This window comes from Trematomus bernacchii, unplaced genomic scaffold, assembly GCF_902827165.1.
Source record: "Trematomus bernacchii unplaced genomic scaffold, fTreBer1.1, whole genome shotgun sequence".
NCBI classification, from domain to species: Eukaryota; Metazoa; Chordata; class Actinopteri; order Perciformes; family Nototheniidae; genus Trematomus; species Trematomus bernacchii.
In genome coordinates, this window is record NW_022987705.1 from 3,645,451 (window position 1) to 3,669,542 (window position 24,092).

Here is a 24,092-nt window from a genome sequence, read left to right on the forward strand (position 1 = left end):
AGTGGAAATGGCCATGACATGGGCCCTTTAAGTAAATAAAGTTGCCTTGCCTTGAATGAAATTCATGCAACTCTTAATATTAGATACTGTGTTTTTAAGTGGCGATGGAGATTATTTGTTGATCCTGCTTTAAAGGATATTTTGCCTTTACAAATGGTGCGCTTTATCACTGCCTGGGTTTTGGTTGAAGTGAATCCAAATGCTGCTGCGTTTTCGCGTTTGGCTCATTTTCCATCCGAAAAACACGTTGTCTACCTGTCCTGTACCACTTGTTATGACTTCTCTCTCGCGTATTCCGTTAAGACCCACCCATCTCACTCCTCGTGCTGAAACCTACCAAACAGAGTAGGGGCGGGTCTTCACAGAATACGTTTGGGGAACAAAATCAAGCTTTTTAAAAGGCGAGTGGATTTTGGCAGGCAGTGAGTGCGGACCAACGATTGAACGATAACAAGAACGGCTCTCACCAAGTAGGACTCGGTTCCCCTCGTTCGTACCAAACAGCCGTTCAAAAGAATCGGCTCGTTCGCGACCGACACATCACTACTGTTTGTAGTCACTTGACGTCTCTCTGAGGAACAAAAAGGTAGTGGAGAAGTCAGGATAAAGAGTGAAGTGTAGAGAATTAGCAACAAAGATGCATTTCAAAGTACGGGCTGCAACAAAAGAAGACTGCAAAGAAATATCGAGAATGATATTGGTGAGCTTTGGGTTGTTAAGCTGACATGTTGCTTTACTGTGCCTAATGTAATACACCTGACTTCACTGTGTGTTGAAACCATAACTTTAGGTTGAACGTCTTTTAAGGTTATTTGTTAAATGAAAGAGCCTTACGCCATTTATTGTATACATATTGACACATAAAGTGTGGTTTTAACCCCCTTTTTCTCAGGAATTGGCGGTTCATGAAAAAATGCCCGACCAAGTGAAGATATCCCATGAAGGTAATGCTCCTAATAATGTATTGGACAAACACTGCAAATGATGGCATCGATAATTAAAACAAATGCTGTGTTTTTCCTACTCTGGATATCAATGTCTGTGAAAGAGCTCTATAGTACCAGCATATCAGTTATAATATGAGTGCTACTGGGTTTGCATGTTGAAGTGTGACATTTGTCTAAAGTGCAGTGGTGGAAAGTAACTAAGTACATTTACTCAAGTACTGCACTTAAGTACACATTTGAGGGTACTTGTATTTAACTGGAGTATTTTCATTTTTTACTTCTACTGTAGCCTACTACATTTTGGCCACTACAACTATTTTACAGATGTATTTACTAGTAACTTTATAAATAAAGATATTGACACACAATGCTTTTTTTGGTATAGATTAAACCATCCAACATTATATTTAAGTTCACAGAACCACAAGTGTACCAGAAAATTATTGGCAGCAATTTTGCTTTGAAATAATTAAGAGTTTTTCCTGCAAGATCTTTTACTCCTAGTACATTTTTCTAATCGTACCTACATACTTTTATTTAAGGTACATTCTCGATGCAGTACTTTTATTTAAAATTTGAGTATGATCACAGTGTGGTATTATTACTTTTACTCAAGTCAAGTGTCTGAATACTTTTTCACACACTGTCTAAAGTGTAGGCTACAGTGTCCGTTAGTTATTATAGCCTGAAATAGGAAATGCAAGACTTTGCAACGAGACTAAGATAAACAGGTTTGCATTAATCAGTAACTGTATTACAGTGAGTTTGGATCTTCAGGATCAGGAGGCAGATTGCATGGCACTGATTTGTTTCCACTTTTCCAACATTGGAAGCTGAGTTTCTGTATGAGTTACTCCTAACAAAAGGCTGTCTCCCTTTTATAACTGTTTAAAGTTGAGTTGTAAGTAATTGAGGGTCTGTTTAGAAAGCAGCGATGAATATAAGCACATCAGCCAGACAGTACAAAGTGTGACTATGATGTGTACAATACCAAAGGGTACCAGGGTTGAGTTTTTGACCACTATTGTAGAGCAGTATTTGTACTATTGACTGTACATAGATGTCTACCGATGTTCGAAGAATTACTAGTTTTACTTAAGTAAAAGTACACATACTGAAGTAGGAAATGCATTCAATATGTTTATGAGTTAACAACTTAGTCTGCATGAAACCTTCCAATTTAAAGATGTGCGGTAGTTGGTTGTGCTAAAGTCAAATCATTTCTTAAGTCTCTTGTCTAATTGACTATTTTGTAGCAGTGTTATTATCTTAGCTTATAAGAGCAGAGTTGCAACAAAAAAAAAGGTTGAGAATTAATTTTGAAATGTTTCAAATCTTGTTTATGATGTGTCACTTGGTTGCAGATCATTGATATTATTTATAATGTAAAATGTTGCTTTTAGGTGCTTAATCTGTTTGTTTGTTTGTTTACTTTAGAACTGGAGCGGGACGGTTTCTGCCAGAATCCTTCCTTTGAATGCCTCGTTGCAGAAGTGCCTGAGGAGAATAAATCTAAAGATGGTAAAGTGTTGATCAAAGCCATGGTTATCTCCCCCTGTCAGCATGCTCCAAACTTATAGGCATCTAGCACAGATAATAAAAGGTCAATAATGATTTAAAAAAAATGCAAAACAAGAAAACAATCCTCTTTATTTGTGGCCATTTCAATGTTTCTGTAACTCTTTCTGCTTGTCTTTGAAGTGCTTGTTCCTTTTTGTCCATGTAGGATTCACAGTAGTTGGATATGCCCTTTACTTTTACACTTACAGTACATGGAAGGGGCCGACAATGTTTTTGGAGGACCTGTACGTGATGCCAGAATTCAGAGGTAAACTATGTGTTAAAGGGCCCATGTCATGGCCATTTCCACTGATCATAATTACATTGTTGAGGTATACTAAAATAGATTTATACTGTGCAATTTTCCAAACTCACATTGGTTTCGCATACAGCATCTCTGTCAAGCATGTGTATTCAGCAGTATTCACTTTCTCCACTAAACGACTCGTTGGAGCTCTTGCCCCCCCCTCCCTGTGAGCCTAGTGTGCTCCGATTGGTCAGCTCGGCCACTCGTTCTGATTAGTCAACCACCAGAGAGGCTGCGCCCATGTCAGTGCTTTTCCCGGCTGCTCTCAGCGTAACATCAGTCTTATCATGGCGTCGGTACAGCGGTATATTTTATATACATATATATTTTTAACTGTTGTTATAGAAGAGTGTGACGGCCCCAGGGCCTTTGTCTTACGATGGGGTGGAGCTGAAGAGGCTAATCCGCACGATCACGGACACCTCCTCCAAAGCGGCTGCAGGAAGACTAACTCTGCGATCCTCTCAACCACCTATCTTTGCATTTACCACAATAAATGTGCCGTGGTTTTGTAAACTCGTGTATGTCTCCTTGTCTTTCCGTTGTGGCCTACGAGCTACTCTCATAACAAAGAGTAAGTTATTTTTACCCGTTATAAACTACTACTGTTTGATGAGAAATCAAATCATGGTTTGCTATATATGAATTCAGGGAAGAAAGGATAGGCCTACTAAGTATTTCCATTAAACTTTATTTTTAGAAATGTACAAAATGAACATAAATATACATATATACACACGGTATATCATTCATTCCTCCTCCTCGCATCTTGCCTGCGCACAGTCGGTGCGGTGCCTTTTAGCACCCTCAGTAGTAGTAGAATCCCTTCCCCGTCATGGATTGTCCGCCAGGATCTGGCTGGACGAAATCAAATGCAAATCACAAAATATTAGAGAAACTTAGTTGTTTTAGATTAGTTAGTAGTAGTTGTGTAATGAACAGCTTGCCTGCTAATATGCTAACCTAGCTTTGTTTACCTTGGTAGCTAACACGATATGAACGTTAGCTTGGAGGAAAGGCAACTATAATGCAGTGTAATAAAACTACTATGAACAAAAGCTAGTGGTTCATATTAGGCTAGCAATAACGTGTTTATAATTGCAATCGTATACGGGTATTCTGCTACCATACAATGTAACTTGCATGAATACATTGTTTTGCGCTAGCATACAGCTAGCCTCGTTAGCTACATGCAGTATATGTACGGTCACAATGTACGGTAAATCACAGTACAGTATACTGTATGAGTATTCCGTGTGTGTGACTGCAGACATTCTCCTGCCATGACAAACATGTAAGGCCATCTGCTGACATTGTAGTTGATATATTTAAACGCTAGCAACGTAGCATCACAAAAATGTTTTTCTGACCGAAACTAGCTCTAGCTCCGTGTGTTAGATCGCTACGCCAGCTATAATGTAATTACGTTTCGCGACTGACCGGCAAATCACCCGGAGTATACTGTCAATAGGTATTTTGTGTGTGAATGCAGACATTCTCCTGCTATGAGATACATGTATGCAAGGCCATCTGCTGATATTAGAGTTGATATATGGAAACTCTAGCAACTTAGTTAGCACTGTGTCAATGGCTTAGCAGTCCAACACAGTTTACACATTTAAACAGTCTTGTTTGATAAATACACATAACAATGCAAACTTACAGGTTGTATACCCAGATCTTCCCCTGCTCCAAACGGTCCAAACAAGCTGTGCATATCCGGCCTCAAACTGGGCAATGTTTTGGAAGCTTTTGTCTGTGAAATGCCGGTTCTTCGAACCTCTGGAGGAGGAACACGCCGCTGCTGGTGTGGCCATAGCTCTTCGGGATTGGTCCATTTCGTTCCGGGTACCGCATGACATCATGCGGTACCCGGAAGAATCAAATGGGCAGTGACGTATCTCCAACGAGGCGTTTTGGGGAGGTATTTTCTGTGTTAGAGTTTTACTCGCTACAGGGTGTACTTTGAGGGTTTTGACTCTGCACACCGTTTACATGCATAAAAACCTTCATAACACACAAGGGGACGGGTAATAACCGGAAAAGCATGACATGGGAGCTTTAAGTACTTTTCAAGAAAGCCTTGAAAGTTCTCACGAATACTTTCAAGGCTACTTTCAAGTACAAAGCAGTACACGTTTTATGTACTGCTTTGGTCTTGCAATATCTGTTTCATTCATTTTGTAAACGTTTTGTATTGATTTACCTTTACAGGAAATGGATTTGGAAAGGGTTTACTGTGCAAAGTCGCTAAGGTAAGAATGTGCTTTCTTTAAAGATTATTTTTGACTAGTACAGCTAAACATTGACCGGAAGGAGAGAGAGGGAGGGGACGACATGCTGTAAAGACTCCCATACATTGGACACACGTTCTGCAAGTTGAGCCAATAGGGCACACCAAGGATGTTTGTTGGCCTCTAAAGCGCATTTAAAGAAATAATGTCCAGTGTGATGAAGAAGAAGATGGCTGTTCTGTTTCTCAGGTGGGGAAGGAGAAGCAGTGTGTGCGGCTGCAGTTATCAGTGCTGGACTGTAATACCCCGGCCAGAGACTTCTACGCTGCTAAAGGCGCTCAGGACCTCACAGACAGCGAAGGATGGCACTGTATACGCTTTGACGGACAAAACCTGGACAATTTAGCCAATGAGGCTCCAAAAGATTAAATGTCTGCCGAGGAAAACATGTATCTTGCTCTGAAAACATGTCACTGGTATTGAAACAGTGCCAAATTAAGCTTCACTAACCTGGCATGCTCCTGGTTTAACAATCATGAAAAAAATTATGTTTCTTATTTACAGTGACCTACATGAAATCTATCATTTTATATACTCATCTTTTTAATAAAGTACCTTTGACCCTCATTCCTTTTGCAGTCATGGATAATCTTTGTCTCCTTTCAGTGAAGAACAATGTTTGTATGCATTTACATTATTATTATCGCCTAAATATGTTTAAATCCTTAAAATCAAACAATCATGTTTCATATTTACAAAAACCCTGCATGTAATCTATATACTTTTAATCAAACCACCTCTGACCTTCCTTCATTTCACAGTTATGGTTAAGCTTTGTCACCTTTCAGTGATGAGTGCTCATTTTCTTTGTAATTTCATTATACCCAAAAAATGTTTGCAACTTTCATATCAATATTTGTGAAAGTGTAAAAAGAATATTTAGACAGTGATCTAGTCCTGAGTTTATTTCCTACTTTATTTCGTGTCGGTGATGATGGTTAAAGATTGTGATCAGTTTGGCCAATGAAGCTCCACAAGATTAGAAGTCAGCCAAGGAAAAAAAAAATGTTCTCGTTACAAACAATGTGTTTGGTTATAAAACATTGCCAATTTAAACTTCACAACCTGGGACCTCACTGCCTTTTTTTCTTGTGGTTCATCATCATTATGTATCATGTTACATATTTACAAAAACGTGTGTGTAATCTATATGCTTTTAATTAAACAACCTCTGACCTTCCTTCATTTCACAGTATTTCATCTAAATACAATCCTAGATGTAACACCATGTCTATCCATTAGGTGGCATGTTTAACCATCTCAACATATTTGTATTTACAACTCAGTGAGTAGACAGTCAGGGAGTGATGAGGATAGATCATGAATCCAATCTTATTTGTGAGTATTTGCCCTCCCTGTTTAAAGAAGTCAGGAGATGATTATGTCCAAGCCAGCCCTGTAACTCTAAATGTCCTTTAATTGTATGTGAACTAGTTTGATCTTTTAATTAATACAACTATCTTTTCTTGAAATATGTAGGAACTCATAATCTCCCAGGAACATTATAATGATTCTATGCAATCATTCTCCAGAAATATATTTATTCATGTGTAAAACATACTAAAATCCACAGGAACACTTGCAAACATACCTAATGCATGACAAGACATAACAAAAATAGGTACCACTTTACAATAAGACTACCCTTATAAAGGGTTTACGAATAGTTTGTAATTAGTTTATTAATTAGGTTGTGAATACTTTATCAATCATGAATAAGCTTTTATAAGACATGAGATAAACAGGGCAACTGTGACCGGCTGCTTGCCACATAGTGAGCCCACATTTATCTGTACTGCTAAGTCTTATATTGGCTACTTCGTCTTCTTCATCAGCTACATTAGCATCCTTGGTATCTGTTGCTCACTGAGTTGATTCTCGCTAAGTAGCCAATATAAGGCTTAGTCATCTTGCCAAATAGTGAGCCTGTGTTGATGTATGAAAACTATGTTACAACTGGTTTATAAATGGTTCTTAATGATTAATAAAGTGTTTACAACCTAATTCATAACCTAATTATAAACCCTTTATGAATCCTTTATAAGGGTAGTCTTATTGTAAAGTGGTACCCAAAAATATATATAAACGTACAAATAAAAAGGTTGCATTGGTTTCAATTTTGTTACTCAAGTGTTTTGGTTCGAGAGTCTAATTGAAAACAATTCTCACTTTGTGCAGATTCACAATATTACCAATACGTTTTGATAGATTTTAGATCATTTTACTTTGGTGTATAAGTACTTGAATACCAGCCTGTTTATTTAGAGTAGATAAATAGTGCAATTTCCCAGAGAGAGGAGCGCTGTATGACATGTAATGGTGGTCCATTTAACAATCTCTTTGTAGATTTCTTCGTAGTGTGCAAAACGTCAATGCCTAATATTATTTGAATAGCCTATCAAATTAATAACAGGGTAATGTAGACATGTGTTCCCCCCAAATCTTACACGAATTGACTGATCTTTTATTTTGAAGGATCAAACCAAACTGACCAGCCGGAACTTCCGGTATCGCGTAAAGTCTGCTTTTAACATCAACGCGGTTACTGTTTGTAGTCACTCGACGTCTCTCTAAGGAACAAAAAGGTAGTGGAGAAGTCAGGATAAAGAGTGAAGTGTAGAGAATTAGCAACAAAGATGCATTTCAAAGTACGGGCTGCAACAAAAGAAGACTGCAAAGAAATATCGAGAATGATATTGGTGAGCTTTGGGTTGTTAAGCTGACATGTTGCTTTACTGTGCCTAATGTAATACACCTGACTTCACTGTGTGTTGAAACCATAACTTTAGGTTGAACGTCTTTTAAGGTTATTTGTTAAATGAAAGAGCCTCACGCCATTTATTGTATACATATTGACACATAAAGTGTGGTTTTAACCCCCTTTTTCTCAGGAATTGGCGGTTTATGAAAAAATGCCCGACCAAGTGAAGATATCCCATGAAGGTAATGCTCCTAATAATGTATTGGACAAACACTGCAAATGATGGCATCGATAATTAAAACAAATGCTGTGTTTTTCCTACTCTGGATATCAATGTCTGTGAAAGAGCTCTATAGCAGGGGTACTCAAACTTTTTTATTAAAGGTCCAGTTGTGAACTTTATACAAGGTCACTGGTCCGGATCAATGCCAGTAAAGTCCCCCCCCCCCCCCCCCCCTTCCCCCCCGACATGTCATTGCAGTTCATTAAAGGGTGTTTCATGTTGTCGTTGCTGTGGACCTTCTTAATCTACCTTCTTAACTTGTATATAGACTCGTACTACACTATTCCACATCATCACTTTATTTTATTTTATTTTATAACTATTATTCTTTTTGTATTGCTCTTGCTCTTATTGTTATTATGTTATTATGTTGCATTGTTGGAGAAGCCTGTGACATAAGATTTTCAACTACATAATTACTCTGTAGCTATGTCAGATTGACAATAAAGAACCTTGAACCTTTGGGGGACCCCTTCTGGTCCAAGCACTTGCCTGCCTTGCCTGTCGGTAAACGGCGCCCCTGTATACACACACACATTCAATACATACATACAGTATGGTGGCTTGAACTAGTGGGAGAAATGGCACTGTTTGTCTGTAGTCAATGCTTTGAACCTCGGCAAAAAAGGCATTAGAAGCATTAGAAAGTCAAGGTAAACTTGCGGTTAACTTGCGGTCTGCTATGCGTGTCACGCTCGCACACACAAGTAAATATATATGCACGTTCATTCTCACAACGCGTCAGACACAAGACGCACGTACATGATGATGTACATTAATTTATCAGAATCAGACATTTTTTTTTATTTATTTTTTTTATAATTTTTTATTTTTTATTTTATAATGGGACACAGGGTTCGGTCCGGATTGATTTGCAGTTCGGTCCGGATCCGGACCTTGGTCCGGAGTTTGAGAAGCCCTGCATTAGAAAGTCAAGGTAAACTTGCGGTTAACTTGCGGTCTGCTATGCGTGTCACGCTCGCACACACAAGTAAATATATATGCACGTTCATTCTCACAACGCGTCAGACACAAGACGCGCGTACATGATGATGTACATTAATTTATCCGAATCAGAATTCTTTTTTTTTATAATTTTTTTTTTAAAATGTTATAATGGGACACAGGGTTCGGTCCGGATTGATTTGCAGTTCGGTCCGGATCCGGATCTTGGTCCGGAGTTTGAGAAGCCCTGCTCTATAGTACCAGCATATTAGTGATGGGAATTATGGCTCTTTGAAGGGAGCCGGATCTTATGGCTCCGTTCCTTTCAAAGAGCCGTTCAAAAGAGCCGTTTTTTTAAGGTTACTAGGTTTATCTGCAAAATAATCACCAGGATAATGATTGACTGTATTGCCAGACCTAATGTCAATAATCGGCATTGTAAACATGACACAAGGTGGCGCCATATCCATGTCATCATGTCAGTGAATGTACTTTGAATTTACCCTCTGTATGTGTTAAAGCTCCCATGTCATGCTTTTCCGGTTATTACCCGTCCCCTTGTGTGTTATGAAGGTTTTTATGCATGTAAACGGTGTGCAGAGTCAAAACCCTCAAAGTACACCCTGTAGCGAGTAAAACTCTAACACAGAAAATACCTCCCCAAAACGCCTCGTTGGAGATACGTCACTCCCCATTTGATTCTTCCGGGTACCGCCTGATGTCATGCGGTACCCGGAACGAAATGGACCAATCCCGAAGAGCTATGGCCACACCAGCAGCGGCGTGTTCCTCCTCCAGAGGTTCGAAGAACCGGCATTTCACAGACGAAAGCTTCCAAAACATTGCCCAGTTTGAGGCCGGATATGCACAGCTTGTTTGGACCGTTTGGAGCAGGGGAAGATCTGGGTATACAACCTGTAAGTTTGCATTGTTATTTGTGTATTTATCAAACAAGACTGTTTAAATGTGTAAACTGTTGTTAGTTATTCTTGAACCCCGAGAGCAGGAGAGACTGAAAAGAGTCAAGGCAAGCTTATACAAGTTAACAGCATTTAATTACACAAAAGATGCGGTGGTTTACAAAAGGAATGTGCTCGTTGGTGGTTTGCTCCTCCCAGCTGTTTTGGTCCCGTCCGTCCGGGTCAGCTGCGGGCAAGGAGAGAGAGCGATCCTTCTTGGGTCTCCCGGGTAAGACCTGTAGTCTTCTCCTATTGGCCGGCGTCGACGGGGGCGTGTCCAATGCAAATCCTGCCGGTTTCTGCTGCTAAATTACATCACTCTGATGTCTGTGGTCATCTAAACATTCCCTAATAAACCTAATTCCAGCGTCAATAAATGAGTGTTAAACTCAGGGTGTTTTAGTGTACAACATCACGTTATTTCACCTTCAATTCACGGTTTGAAAACGTAGCATTTCGCCACAAGCTAATGCTAACCGGAAATGACGAAATTCACCAGCGGAAAAACCGGAAGTCACATGTGAATCTTCGGTTTTCAGAATAAAACAGATTTAAATGAAATAGTGTATTTCATTCAAATTACGCCACATCAACATTGATTTTAATTTCTAACAATCCCTCCTTTCACACCTTTTAAGGTGTGAACACAATACTGGAATCAATGAGTTCTTCATAAGACTGCTTTTAAACTGACTGTATGTTTTAGACTAAATTATGCCATAAAACATTGATTTTAATTTCTAACAATCCTTCCTTTCACACCTTTTAAGGTGTGAACACAATACTGAAATCAATGAGTTCTTCATCTGAACTTTGCATAGTACATAACTCATATAAAAAAACATACTATCAAAATGGAATGGTTCAAATAACAGTCATCAAAAATACAAAAAATACTTCGGTTGGTCTTCAACATAAGTTTTCCTTTGTGCTTAAACTTCTAGTTTTAACATTCAATATCACTTTTCAAAATAGCAGCAATTAGCTTGGTTTTTAACACTGTGTTGGACTGCTAAGCCATTGACACAGTGCTAACTAAGTTGCTAGAGTTTCCATATATCAACTCTAATATCAGCAGATGGCCTTGCATACATGTATCTCATAGCAGGAGAATGTCTGCATTCACACACAAAATACCTATTGACAGTATACTCCGGGTGATTTGCCGTGCGGTCAGTCGCGAAACGTAATTACATTATAGCTGGCGTAGCGATCTAACACACGGAGCTCGAGCTAGTTTTGGTCGGAAAAACATTTTTGTGATGCTACGTTGCTAGCGTTTAAATATATCAACTACAATGTCAGCAGATGGCCTTACATGTTTGTCATGGCAGGAGAATGTCTGCAGTCACACACACGGAATACTCATACAGTATACTCCGGTTTACCGTACATTGTGACCGTACATATACTGCATGTAGCTAACGAGGCTAGCTGTATGCTAGCGCAAAACAATGTATTCATGCAAGTTACATTGTATGGTAGCAGAATACCCGTATACGATTGCAATTATAAACACGTTATTGCTAGCCTAATATGAACCACTAGCTTTTGTTCATAGTAGTTTTATTACACTGCATTATAGTTGCCTTTCCTCCAAGCTAACGTTCATATCGTGTTAGCTACCAAGGTAAACAAAGCTAGGTTAGCATATTAGCAGGCAAGCTGTTCATTACACAACTACTACTAACGAATCTAAAACAACTAAGTTTCTCTAATATTTTGTGATTTGCATTTGATTTCGTCCAGCCAGATCCTGGCGGACAATCCATGACGGGGAAGGGACTTCTACTGAGGCCTCGTGCTAAAAGGCACCGCACCGACTGTGCGCAGGCAAGATGCGAGGAGGAGGAATATACCGTGTGTATATATGTATATTTATGTTCATTTTGTACATTTCTAAAAATAAAGTTTAATGGAAATACTTAGTAGGCCTATCCTTTCTTCCCTGAATTCATATATAGCAAACCATGATTTGATTTCTCATCAAACAGTAGTAGTTTATAACGGGTAAAAATAACTTACTCTTTGTTATGAGAGTGGCTCGTAGGCCACAACGGAAAGACAAGGAGACATACACGAGTTTACAAAACCACAGCACATTTATTGTGGTAAATGCAGAGATAGGTGGTTGAGAGGATCGCAGAGTTAGTCTTCCTGCAGCCGCTTTGGAGAGAGACTGGGGCCGTCGTGTCCGGAGGTGTCCGTGATCGTGCTGATTAGCCTCTTCAGCTCCACCCCATCGTAAGACAAAGGCCCTGGGGCCGTCACACTCTTCTATAACAACAGTTCCGTACCGACGCCATGATAAGACTGATGTTACGCTGAGAGCAGCCGGGAAAAGCACTGACATGGGCGCAGCCTCTCTGGTGGTTGACTAATCAGAACGCGTGGCCGAGCTGACCAATCGGAGCACACTAGGCTCACAGGGAGGGGGGGGCAAGAGCTCCAACGAGTCGTTTAGTGGAGAAAGTGAATACTGCTGAATACACATGCTTGACAGAGATGCTGTATGCGAAACCAATGTGAGTTTGGAAAATTGCACAGTATAAATCTATTTTAGTATACCTCAACAATGTAATTATGATCAGTGGAAATGGCCATGACATGGGCCCTTTAAGTAAATAAAGTTGCCTTGCCTTGAATGAAATTCATGCAACTCTTAATATTAGATACTGTGTTTTTAAGTGGCGATGGAGATTATTTGTTGATCCTGCTTTAAAGGATATTTTGCCTTTACAAATGGTGCGCTTTATCACTGCCTGGGTTTTGGTTGAAGTGAATCCAAATGCTGCTGCGTTTTCGCGTTTGGCTCATTTTCCATCCGAAAAACACGTTGTCTACCTGTCCTGTACCACTTGTTATGACTTCTCTCTCTCGCGTATTCCGTTAAGACCCACCCCATCTCACTCCTCGTGCTGAAACCTACCAAACAGAGTAGGGGCGGGTCTTCACAGAATACGTTTGGGGAACAAAATCAAGCTTTTTAAAAGGCGAGTGGATTTTGGCAGGCAGTGAGTGCGGACCAACGATTGAACGATAACAAGAACGGCTCTCACCAAGTAGGACTCGGTTCCCCTCGTTCGTACCAAACAGCCGTTCAAAAGAATCGGCTCGTTCGCGACCGACACATCACTACAGCATATCAGTTATTATTCAGGGATGCAAACTTGTCACCTTTCAGCGAAATTCGCCGTTTTGAATCCAAAATAGGTAGTTTGTGTGATTCATGTAGATCTGCAATACAAATATTTTTGGGGTATGGGGGGGGTCTGGGACCCGGAGTAATCTGCGGCCGCGAGCTGTTATGTGCCATCATGACACGCATGGTGTTCTTTTTTTATATATTATAATGAAGCGCGAGCTGTGTGCTCGAGTCTTCCTGCCTGTCGGCTCTGCTCATGGATGTATAATAAGGCTCTGCTGCTCCGGGATGAGGGTCTAGCTTCAGCAGCTACATTACCTATGGATGCGTTCGTTAATATTAACTGTGCGGTCCGGAGTCACTGTGGCACAGACTGGACCGCTGGTGAACAGCTGTTAGAACGGGCCGTTCAGGTGTTCCGAGCAGAGCTCCCTGTTGGAGCGGCAGAGCGTGATGTGCACTGAAAAGTGTTCCTGTCGCAATATTATCGCTGAGCTAGCTAACTAGCATACTTGTCACTATCTGCTAACGTTAGCTTTCGCCTTCGTTTTCAAATAGTTTTTTCATAGGCTATAAACGGAGGTGGTATAAGTATATATCTTGTACTTGAGTAAAAGTAGAAGCACTCAGACCTTGTACTAGAGTAAAAGTAGAAGTACTCAGATCTTGTACTAGAGTAAAAGTAGAAGTACTCAGGTCTTGTTCGTAAAAGTAGAAGTACTCAGATCTTGTACTTGAGTAAAAGTAGAAGTACTCAGGTCTTGTACTTGAGTAAAAGTAGAAGTACTCAGGTCTTGTACTTGAGTAAAAGTAGAAGTCCTGCATTCAAAATGTTCTTCAAGTAAAAGTAGAAAAGTATTCTCATCAAAATATAGTTAAAGTAGCGACAGTAAAAGTAGTCGTTGTGCAGATTGGTCCATTTCAGAATAATATATATGATATGTTTTATAATGATTGATCATGAAAGTGTTCTCAAAGCTGGTAAAGGTGCAGCTAGTTTGAATGACTTTGTATACTGCAGGGTAGCTTGTGAATTTACTCCAGGGGGGTATACTACGAATCTAGTTCAACATATCCTGGATATGTTTTGAGTTATCCGGTTGACTAAATCCAAAAAAAAAAACGCTCTCGCTAAACGGTCCTACGTCGCTGGCTATGAACTCGATCGCTCAAGCCAGCCGTGTCCTATCTAGTTAGGTGCGCGTTCACATAAAAGGGGTTGTATTTGGAGCGTTCGACCAATCACAAACATGGACAAGCCGTGTACTGACAGCGCAGCGCGTCATATATTTCCTGAATGAAAAGTCAACTAATATTAGACAAATATGAAGACGTTAAACTTTAAACATCCATGACTTAAACACTTTATCCAGGATAAAAGCCACATAGTTGCAGCTGCAAGGTGAATACTGCTGGTAAAAGAAAAAGTGTTTGAATACGTTCATTAACAGTTTTATGATATCAGCTGCCCCGTCTAAGACACGAGTGGATTTGACTTTAATTACATTTGACTCGAGTGTTTCGTCAACTTAATGTGTTGCTTAAAATAATACTTCTGCATACAGTATGTGACACTGTGAGTGTTGCACGGCCAGATACGGCTCAAGAAGCTGACTCAGATAAGGAAATATATGATACATTATGATGTGATATCATGTGATATGAATGATAATGGGACACATCGCCGTCTGCACTCACAGTGCAGCGGACTGTAGGCTACGTAATGTTACTTTGATCCGGTTACTTATGTCGTGGCAGATATTTAAGTAAGCTTTCTTAACGCTAATGTTATAATAGTCAGATTGCTCTGAAGATGGGAGGTGATATTCTATTAATTTTCACGTTCACACAGTCGGTGATTTTGGTCGGCCGTCTTTCCTGCAACGGCAGTTTAAACTGTATTTCCTTTCTCCTCCTGTCATATGAATTGATCGCTTTAAACTCCGCACACTGAGCTCTGATTGGTCAGCAGGCAGTGCTTTTATCCTGGAACCTATACTGCTCCGGAGGATAGCCGTTCAGAATAAGTTATCTAGCCCGCTAAAAAGTGAACCAGTTTCGTAGGACCGGAAACCCCTGAAGTTAGCTTGCTAAACGAAAATCTTGATTCGTAGTATACCCCCCAGGTGGAACTAAAGTCTGATTTAACACTTGATTATATTTCACATCATTCATCCACATCTGTAAAGTAACTAAAGCTATTAAATACATGTAGTGGAGTAGAAGTACACCATTTACCTCTGAACTGTAGTGGAGTAGAAGAACAAAGTAGCAACACATTGAAATACTTAAATAAAGTACAAGTATCTCAAAATTGTACCCAAGTATAGTACTTGTTGAGTTTATGAACTTAGTTACTTTACACCACTGGCTATACAGATAGAAAGACTAAGCCTTGCACAGAGGCATGAAAATACATGTTCAAAATGCTCAATAGTGCTGCCAAAATTATAAACTGACTGCTACACAATTCAAATAAATGCTTTTATACATTTCTATTAGATGTGACTCTTTGGCGTTTCTGTTATTATTAACTGCTTTAGTTGTTCTGACTGCTAAAATCCTCTGTTATTCCTCATTTTAAAGCCGATATTCCGTGGGGTCGGGGGGGTCGGATCCTTGTCACCTTTTTCATACCTGATGAGTTTGCATCCCTGTATTATGAGTGCTACTGGGTTTGCATGTTGAAGTGTGACATTGTCTAAAGTGCAGTGGTGGAAAGTAACTAAGTACATTTACTCAAGTACTGCACTTAAGTACACATTTGAGGGTACTTGTACTTAACTGGAGTATTTTCATTTTTTACTTCTACTGTAGCCTACTACATTTTGGCCACTACAACTATTTTACAGATGTATTTACTAGTAACTTTATAAATAAAGATATTGACACACAATGCTTTTTTTGGTATAGATTAAACCATCTAACATTATTTTTAAGTTCACAAGAACCACAAGTGGTACCAGAAAATGATTGGCAGCAATTTTGCTTTGAAATAATTAAGAGTTTTTCCTGCAAGATCTTTTACTCCTAGTACATTTTTCTAATCGTACCTACATACTTTTATTTAAGGTACATTCTCGATGCAGTACTTTTATTTAAAATTGAGTATGATAATAGTGTGGTATTATTACTTTTACTCAAGTCAAGTGTCTGAATACTTTTTCCACCACTGTCTAAAGTGTAGGCTACAGTGTCCGTTAGTTATTATAGCCTGAAATAGGAAATGCAAGACTTTGCAACGAGACTAAGATAAACAGGTTTGCATTAATCAGTAACTGTATTACAGTGAGTTTGGATCTTCAGGATCAGGAGGCAGATTGCATGGCACTGATTTGTTTCCACTTTTCCAACATTGGAAGCTGAGTTTCTGTATGAGTTACTCCTAACAAAAGGCTGTCTCCCTTTTATAACTGTTTAAAGTTGAGTTGTAAGTAATTGAGGGTCTGTTTAGAAAGCAGCGATGAATATAAGCACATCAGCCAGACAGTACAAAGTGTGACTATGATGTGTACAATACAAAGGTACCAGGGTTGAGTTTTTGACCACTATTGTAGAGCAGTATTTGTACTATTGACTGTACATAGATGTCTACCGATGTTCGAAGAATTACTAGTTTACTTAAGTAAAAGTACACATACTGAAGTAGGAAATGCATTCAATATGTTTATGAGTTAACAACTTAGTCTGCATGAAACCTTCCAATTTAAAGATGTGCGGTAGTTGGTTGTGCTAAAGTCAAATAATTTCTTAGTCTCTTGTCTAATGGACTATTTTGTAGCAGCGTTATTATCTTAGCTTATAAGAGCAGAGTTGCAACAAAAAAAAAGGTTGAGAATTAATTTTGAAATGTTTCAAATCTTGTTTTATGATGTGTCACTTGGTTGCAGATCATTCATATTATTTATAATGTAAAATGTTGCTTTTAGGTGCTTAATCTGTTTGTTTGTTTGTTTACTTTAGAACTGGAGCGGGACGGTTTCTGCCAGAATCCTTTCTTTGAATGCCTCGTTGCAGAAGTGCCTGAGGAGAATAAATCTAAAGATGGTAAAGTGTTGATCAAAGCCATGGTTATCTCCCCCTGTCAGCATGCTCCAAACTTATAGGCATCTAGCACAGATAATAAAAGGTCAATAATGATTTAAAAAAAATGCAAAACAAGAAAACAATCCTCTTTATTTGTGGCCATTTCAATGTTTCTGTAACTCTTTCTGCTTGTCTTTGAAGTGCTTGTTCCTTTTTGTCCATGTAGGATTCACAGTAGTTGGATTTGCCCTTTACTTTTACACTTACAGTACATGGAAGGGGCCGACAGTGTTTTTGGGGGACCTGTACGTGATGCCAGAATTCAGAGGTAAACTATGTCTTAAGTACTTTTCAAGAAAGCCTTCAAAGTTCTCACGAATACTTTCAAGGCTACTTTCAAGTACAAAGCAGTACACGTTTTATGTACTGCTTTGGTCTTGCAATATCTGTTTCATTCATTTTGTAAATGTTTTGTATTGATTTACCTTTACAGGAAATGGATTTGGAAAGGGTTTACTGTGCAAAGTCGCTAAGGTAAGAATGTGCTTTCTTTAAAGATGCATTTTGTCATGACTAGTACAGCTAAACATTGACAGGAAGGAGAGAGAGGGAGGGGACGACATGCGGTAAAGACTCCCATACATTGGACACACGTTCTGCAAGTTGAGCCAATAGGGCACACCAAGGATGTTTATTATCCTCTAAAGCGCATTCGAAAAGATAATGTCCAGTGTGATGAAGAAGAAGATGGCTGTTCTGTTTCTCAGGTGGGGAAGGAGAAGCAGTGTGTGCGGCTGCAGTTATCAGTGCTGGACTGGAATACCCCGGCCAGAGACTTCTACGCTGCTAAAGGCGCTCAGGACCTCACAGACAGCGAAGGAAGGCACTGTATACGCTTTGACGGACAAAACCTGGACAATTTAGCCAATGAGGCTCCAAAAGATTAAATGTCTGCCGAGGAAAACATGTATCTTGCTCTGAAAACATGTCACTGGTATTGAAACAGTGCCAAATTAAGCTTCACTAAACCTGGCATGCTCCTGGTTTAACAATCATGAAAAAAATTATGTTTCTTATTTACAGTGACCTACATGAAATCTATCATTTTATATACTCATCTTTTTAATAAAGTACCTTTGACCCTCATTCCTTTTGCAGTCATGGATAATCTTTGTCTCCTTTCAGTGAAGAACAATGTTTGTATGCATTTACATTATTATTATCGCCTAAATATGTTTAAATCCTTAAAATCAAACAATCATGTTTCATATTTACAAAAACCTGCATGTAATCTATATACTTTTAATCAAACCACCTCTGACCTTCCTTCATTTCACAGTTATGGTTAAGCTTTGTCACCTTTCAGTGATGAGTGCTCATTTTCTTTGTAATTTCATTATACCCAAAAAATGTTTGCAACTTTCATATCAATATTTGTGAAAGTGTAAAAAGAATATTTAGACAGTGATCTAGTCCTGAGTTTATTTCCTACTTTATTTCGTGTCGGTGATGATGGTTAAAGATTGTGATCAGTTTCCCAACAACATTGGTATTTCACCTAAATCCAATCATAGATGTAACACCAAGTCCCTCCAGTAGGTGGCATATTTAACGAACTGAATATGGAAAAATATGTATTATTTACTGTATAATTTCAAGGCTTAAAGGTGGGGTAGGTAAGTTTGAGAAACCGGCTCGAGATACACTTTTTGTTATATTCCATGGAATGCTCTTAACATCCCGATAGCAATGAATATCTTAAAGTGCTTTGACAAAAAATCCATAAAGAAATGTCATCTGTGGAAGCCGTAGTACTGTAAAAAGCACGACCAATCATTTTAGCCGGCCCGGCTAAAATAACTGGATGGCCTACCTGCCTGTCAGCCTTCCATCTGTGCACAAACTTATCTCGTGCCCTCATTGGTCATGTGCGCGTTCGTGTGTGTTGGAGGAGGGGCTCTGTAAGGAAGTCTGAAGGAAGAGGCAGTTTTTTTCCGGTTGTGTACTTTCAAATTCTAGCGCACTCGAGCTGGTTTCTCCATTCTTACCTACCCTACCTTTAATATGTGTCATGACTACAATATTAACCGTATTCTTTTTTTAGTCAAAGGAGACGATTGCAAACAAGCTTTGTAACCCAAAACACATGAACTAGTTTAATTGTTTAAACTATCTTTTCATGAAATATGTTGGAAATCATGATCTCCAAGGAACATTTTATATGGTTTTATGCAATCAGTTACTAGAAATATTTGTGTATAAAACTATAAAACATACTTAAAATCCACAGTAACAAATGCAGAATTACCCAATGTATGACATTACATTTTAAAAACATACACGTCCTCATTTTTCTTTTACAAAAAGTCATTTACATTTGTGTTTCTCAAATGTTCTGGTTCAGAGGTGGGATTCAAAATAAAATCACATTGTGTGATTGGAAACATCCACCAGAGTTTACCTGAGAGGAGAGCTTTTTGAGCTGTCTGTGTTTTTAGAGGCAAATGATTGACCAGAAAACCTGAGACAGATTTGAGGATACATTACAAAGGATAATACTTTATACCCTAACTGACTACACAATTGTAAAACAGTTAAAGGTGGTCCATTGATTACTAACTTGAGTTTATCCATAGTCCTACTAAAAAGTGATAAATAGGAGTTTAAAAACAATATAATCTGTAAACCTGAGTAAGATGACGTAGTATACATGCCCTAATGTCAGACAATCCAATTTGTCATGGTATATTTATCAGCATATGACCAATTGATCCAGCAATCATTATAATAAAGCTGGATAGTACAATTCAGGTACAGCAAAATGTAGCTTTAAAAGGTTTGGATAAAACAAAATCAAATCAAGAAAACGTATCTTCACCTCCTAAACATTGATTATGATCACTGACAAGACTTAAATGTTGACTTGAATTAAATGTATTACATCAACACATTTCACACAACTGTATTAGGTTAGTTGAAAGGAATAATATTAAGTTTAATCTAATATTTTTTCATTTAAACTTAATATTATTGCTTTCAACTAACCTTTTACAGTTATATGAAATCTTGAGTCTTATCAAAAGTGTTTTCCACTGTCATGGTCTGGTGAATTGGTCAAGTCATCTCTCAGACATAAGCATTTCTTCCATAGTTGCTGCGGGCAGACTGAGTCATCGCCCCAGCCGACAGCACGTGTCCTCTGGAGGATGGTTGGTATGGATATTGTCTGAAACACAAGACAAGTTTCAGTACTATGCACCATTTCTACTTGTTGGGAATATACTGAATGTACTCTTCCAATATCAGAGTCCACATGATAACAAAGGTATCCCAACTGTAGCTGAGTACATGACAGGATGTATGATTACCTAGAAGAGCATCAGGACTGTTTTAGGCATATGATAGCTATGTGATTAACATGATGATTCAGCCTCTATGGAGATAGACATATGACAAGCATGATCATTTCTGACGTGGAGCTAATCTGAAGTAAACATTGAATACTGCTTTATATTCCTCCATCTTGTGACTGTGTAACTCCCTCTCTTGTATATCAGCATGTGAAGGACACTGTTCAGGAACTAGTTGATGCTCTGTATGTGATGACTACTTCCATTCTGGAGAGGATCATAAATACATGGATCCTGATATTGAAGCTCAAGCCAGTGACGAGTGATATTTTTCGAATACTACTATACACACTCAATACCAAAAGTTTGCTCAACACATACTCACATTTTGTCGTTGGGATCGTTGACTTTGCAAGCACACAACAGGCATGCTCCTCCACAAATGGCAAGTGTGCCTGAAGACCAGCCGATATACAGGCCCTCTCCAATCTCATACCTGTGACACAATAAGAGTGAAAACATTAGAAAACAGCAGATATTGAGCCACAGTTCACAACATAGTGATGCAGAATGTATTTACTCACTTTGTCCCTGGATAAAACTGATCAAAGAACTGCTGCGTGATGTTGGCTGCGTACCAAGAAATGGCAATCATGGTGCAAATCCCTTCACAAAACAAAACACAAAACATTGTTTACTTTAGACAAGCGGGATGTATTCTTGATGAAAACAAAGCACACCGCTACGATAAAATGAACAACCTTTTTTAGTGCTTGAGTCATTTTAAGATTCGATTTGAGTAAAAAATGAAAGCCATGTTGGGAATATCAGTCCCAATTCATGCAATGGTGGATACAATTGGAGAGCCAGCAAATGTAAGCTAGATTTCTTGAAGTATGAAACTGAAAAACCAAGCTCAATCTTTCTAAGTCTTTCAGATGAAATAGGTAGCAGCACCACCTGCAATAGTCAGCGTTATCTAACAAGGAAGTTGCTAAATTGACCCCACTGTCAGCACCTCCCTCTGAAGCCACTCAAAATGATCATAATGAAATGTTAACATTTATTTTGTCTTTGAGTACTTGATTCATTGATTGCGGTCAGGATGTGAGGACTATTTCCCATCTTATCTTAAAAAGCATTAACCCATTCCATCCAATATTATACAATTATTAAGAAACCTGCAATGGTAGATGTCAGCTGTATATCCACTATACAAAATACTTCAACTTGACTAATTGCAAGAGTTTTTTGCTTGGGACACAAAGTACTCTGAGATTACCAGTGTCCGCTCGCTGCATTTATTTTTGTACTTAACATAGCAGGACTTATTCTTACAATCCAAATACCTTTGTTACTGGCAGCCTTTTGTGCAGGTTTGGATAACATTTTGAACTGGTGAGCCACTTACTGATAGCTTGTCTTCTGTACACAGAGATTTGGGTGCCAGAAGTGATTGATCTTTCTGGGTGTTTTTGTGTCTGTGTGTCCTCCTGAGGGCTTTTTATTTTCCTCAGTCAATTCAAAGTACTACGCAGGGACCTTTCTTCATTACCCAAATACATTTCAAGACATTTCTGACCACATTGTTTTAGTTTGCTTGGTTGCATCGCCATTGCGTCTGCCTTCACTTACTGGTCGGAGGCTCAGTCATTGGTACATATTCATCTATAAAGCCATGCTGGGTAAACTACGGACTTATATATGCTCTTTGATCTCACGGAGAGTGGCAAGTAGCTATTGCCTGAGATCCCAGGATGTGTTCTTATTACATGTGCCAAGTGCTAGGACTGTTTTAGGTACTAAAGCTTTTATGTGCGCTGCTCCTCTAGCTTGGAACACCATGCAAAAATCATTGAAACTGAGCAATTTGATTCCCTTGCATCATTTTAAAGCACGGCTGGATGAAATGTTATTGGATACCTGTCACTGTAAATAGGTTGCTAATGTATACCCCTGTAATTATGTTGTGATGTCCTTTTGTTTTCTGTTGTTTTTATGTGTAACTAATGTACCGCAGGTCTCCCTTGAAAAAGAGATCGTTGATCTCAATGGGATTTTTTAACCTGGTTAAATAAAGGCTACAAACAAACAAACATTACATCCATCCATAAGTCTTTACCCTGTAATAAAAAGAAGACTCCTCCAATGGCTGCGATCCTCCCCTTCAGGACGTAGTTTTCTCCTCCTATCTTTGAGCACTTCATTCCTACGAGAGTTGCCACGAGGCCAAATGTCCCGAACACGATGGCAGCGATCATGAGCGCCCGGGAGGCCTGAATGTACCCTGTGTGCAAACATAAAGAAAATACCATAATGTGGACTTGTATCAACATCACAATTGTTTCCTATTGTGTTAAAAACTCAAGTTGTAGACACAGTAATGACGTTTATTGATACAACAATACTTGTCGCGAGCCCCCTAGTGGCTCACTAATGGTTACCTTGGTCCTTTGAGCACATGCAGAACCCTCTAACAAACATAATGAGAGGGCTAAGACTACACAAAATACATCTCAACAAACACATGTTCTTCAATCCATCCAAACATCCATCGTATTCCAAATGATGGAATATGTTTGTAGATGTTAATGCCTCTTTAGTTTCAGTGAGTTGATTCTTGCTTCCTTGAAGGGGAGCCACACAGGTCTGAGTCATGACAGCAACTTTTTGAAAACTTAATTCCAACAAACAGAAGTATGTGTGATTGGAAAAGCATGTATTGGGATGAAAGATGTTTACTTCAGGGCTCGACTAGGCTTCCAGTTTCATGTTTCATGTGCTAAACATCCCTGGTCTCTTGTATCACTTTGCTAAATGCCTTTCCTGGTGGCATTAGTTAACAGTGTCCAACAGATTCACAAAGCTTTTATTAATTTATGAGTCTATTAGTGCGGGTTCACGGTGGCTGTGCTTGCTTATCTTCCCTCTCATTTTATTATATCTTATAAAACCCATTTTTACTACAGATTATGGCCAGTACAGTAGAACTCACCTAAAGGTACACTACAATCCTGTCTATGAAAACAAAGGAAAGTAAGGACAGCTGTTTCTCTACTGGTGAGTTTGATCCAGTGGTATAAGATTCAACATGTCAAGAGCAACTCTGTGTTTAATCTGACATAACCTGTTACAAAAGCCACTTCTCCCCACACAACTTGTATATTGCTTTATGAGTAAGGTATTGCTCATTAGCTACGTGGCAATCCTGATTCAGAATCCTGACTCCTTGAGTGGGTGGATTAGCATTAAAGCCAGATAAGTACTAATAGACGCTAATAAAGCTATTTATTTGTTGGCCACGTACCATTTAGTGCGAGCAAAGATGGAAAATCCCTGCAGTTGTGAACTCCCGTAGAGTCAGTTGCACAGGACATCCATAGGTTTTCATAGATGGTTGATGTAGTGATAACATTACCATCCACTGAAGAAACCTTCCAGTATCGGTTTGGAAGTGCGATCCCAACCATCAGCCAGGCCAGAAACCCCAGGAGGAAGGCCAAAGCTTCAACTATGGCATTCATACTCGCTAGTTTCCTTTATCCGACCAATGTAGAGTTATCCCAAATAAGAGA

The 24,092-nt window shown here is 39.0% G+C and overlaps 3 protein-coding genes across 4 annotated transcripts; 2 read left to right on the forward strand and 1 right to left on the reverse strand.

The window, feature by feature from the left end:
- Window positions 1-400: 400 nt before the first annotated feature.
- LOC117490624 (diamine acetyltransferase 2-like) lies at window positions 401-5,675 on the forward strand. The gene is made up of 6 exons (XM_034140382.1): window positions 401-700; window positions 893-944; window positions 2,385-2,468; window positions 2,674-2,775; window positions 5,029-5,069; window positions 5,298-5,675. The coding sequence occupies exons 1-6, from the start codon at window positions 638-640 to the stop codon at window positions 5,475-5,477; spliced, it is 522 nt and encodes a 173-aa protein (XP_033996273.1). The 5' UTR covers window positions 401-637; the 3' UTR covers window positions 5,478-5,675.
- LOC117490625 (diamine acetyltransferase 2-like) lies at window positions 446-18,313 on the forward strand. Of its 2 annotated transcripts, none has more exons than XM_034140384.1 (6): window positions 446-586; window positions 8,000-8,051; window positions 17,105-17,188; window positions 17,394-17,495; window positions 17,661-17,701; window positions 17,935-18,313. In XM_034140384.1, exons 2-6 carry the CDS (start codon window positions 8,021-8,023, stop codon window positions 18,112-18,114), a joined length of 438 nt encoding a protein of 145 aa, XP_033996275.1. In that variant the 5' UTR covers window positions 446-586; window positions 8,000-8,020; the 3' UTR covers window positions 18,115-18,313. The 2 variants fall into 2 exon arrangements, with proteins under 2 accessions (XP_033996275.1, XP_033996274.1); XM_034140383.1 differs by lacking the exon at window positions 446-586 and adding an exon at window positions 7,685-7,807.
- Window positions 18,314-20,271: 1,958 nt separating this feature from the next.
- LOC117490658 (claudin-15-like) lies at window positions 20,272-24,041 on the reverse strand. The gene is made up of 5 exons (XM_034140435.1): window positions 23,825-24,041; window positions 22,640-22,804; window positions 21,102-21,183; window positions 20,903-21,013; window positions 20,272-20,393 (listed from the first exon to the last, which is right to left on the reverse strand). Exons 1-5 carry the CDS (start codon window positions 24,039-24,041, stop codon window positions 20,294-20,296), a joined length of 675 nt encoding a protein of 224 aa, XP_033996326.1. The 3' UTR covers window positions 20,272-20,293.
- Window positions 24,042-24,092: the final 51 nt, after the last annotated feature.

Coding starts and splice junctions, on each gene's coding strand:
- LOC117490624 (XM_034140382.1), top strand. CDS start 638: ATGCATTTCAAAGTACGGGCTGCAACAAAAGAAGACTGCAAAGAAATA. Junction 2,776..5,028: donor CGTGATGCCAGAATTCAGAG/GTAAACTATGTG, acceptor TTACCTTTACAG/GAAATGGATTTGGAAAGGGT. Junction 5,070..5,297: donor TACTGTGCAAAGTCGCTAAG/GTAAGAATGTGC, acceptor TCTGTTTCTCAG/GTGGGGAAGGAGAAGCAGTG.
- LOC117490625 (XM_034140383.1), top strand. CDS start 7,745: ATGCATTTCAAAGTACGGGCTGCAACAAAAGAAGACTGCAAAGAAATA. Junction 8,052..17,104: donor AGTGAAGATATCCCATGAAG/GTAATGCTCCTA, acceptor TGTTTACTTTAG/AACTGGAGCGGGACGGTTTC. Junction 17,189..17,393: donor GGAGAATAAATCTAAAGATG/GTAAAGTGTTGA, acceptor TTGTCCATGTAG/GATTCACAGTAGTTGGATTT.
- LOC117490658 (XM_034140435.1), bottom strand. CDS start 24,041: ATGAATGCCATAGTTGAAGCTTTGGCCTTCCTCCTGGGGTTTCTGGCC. Junction 21,184..22,639: donor AGTCTTCTTTTTATTACAGG/GTAAAGACTTAT, acceptor TGTTTTGTGAAG/GGATTTGCACCATGATTGCC. Junction 20,394..20,902: donor AACGATCCCAACGACAAAAT/GTGAGTATGTGT, acceptor CTTGTGTTTCAG/ACAATATCCATACCAACCAT.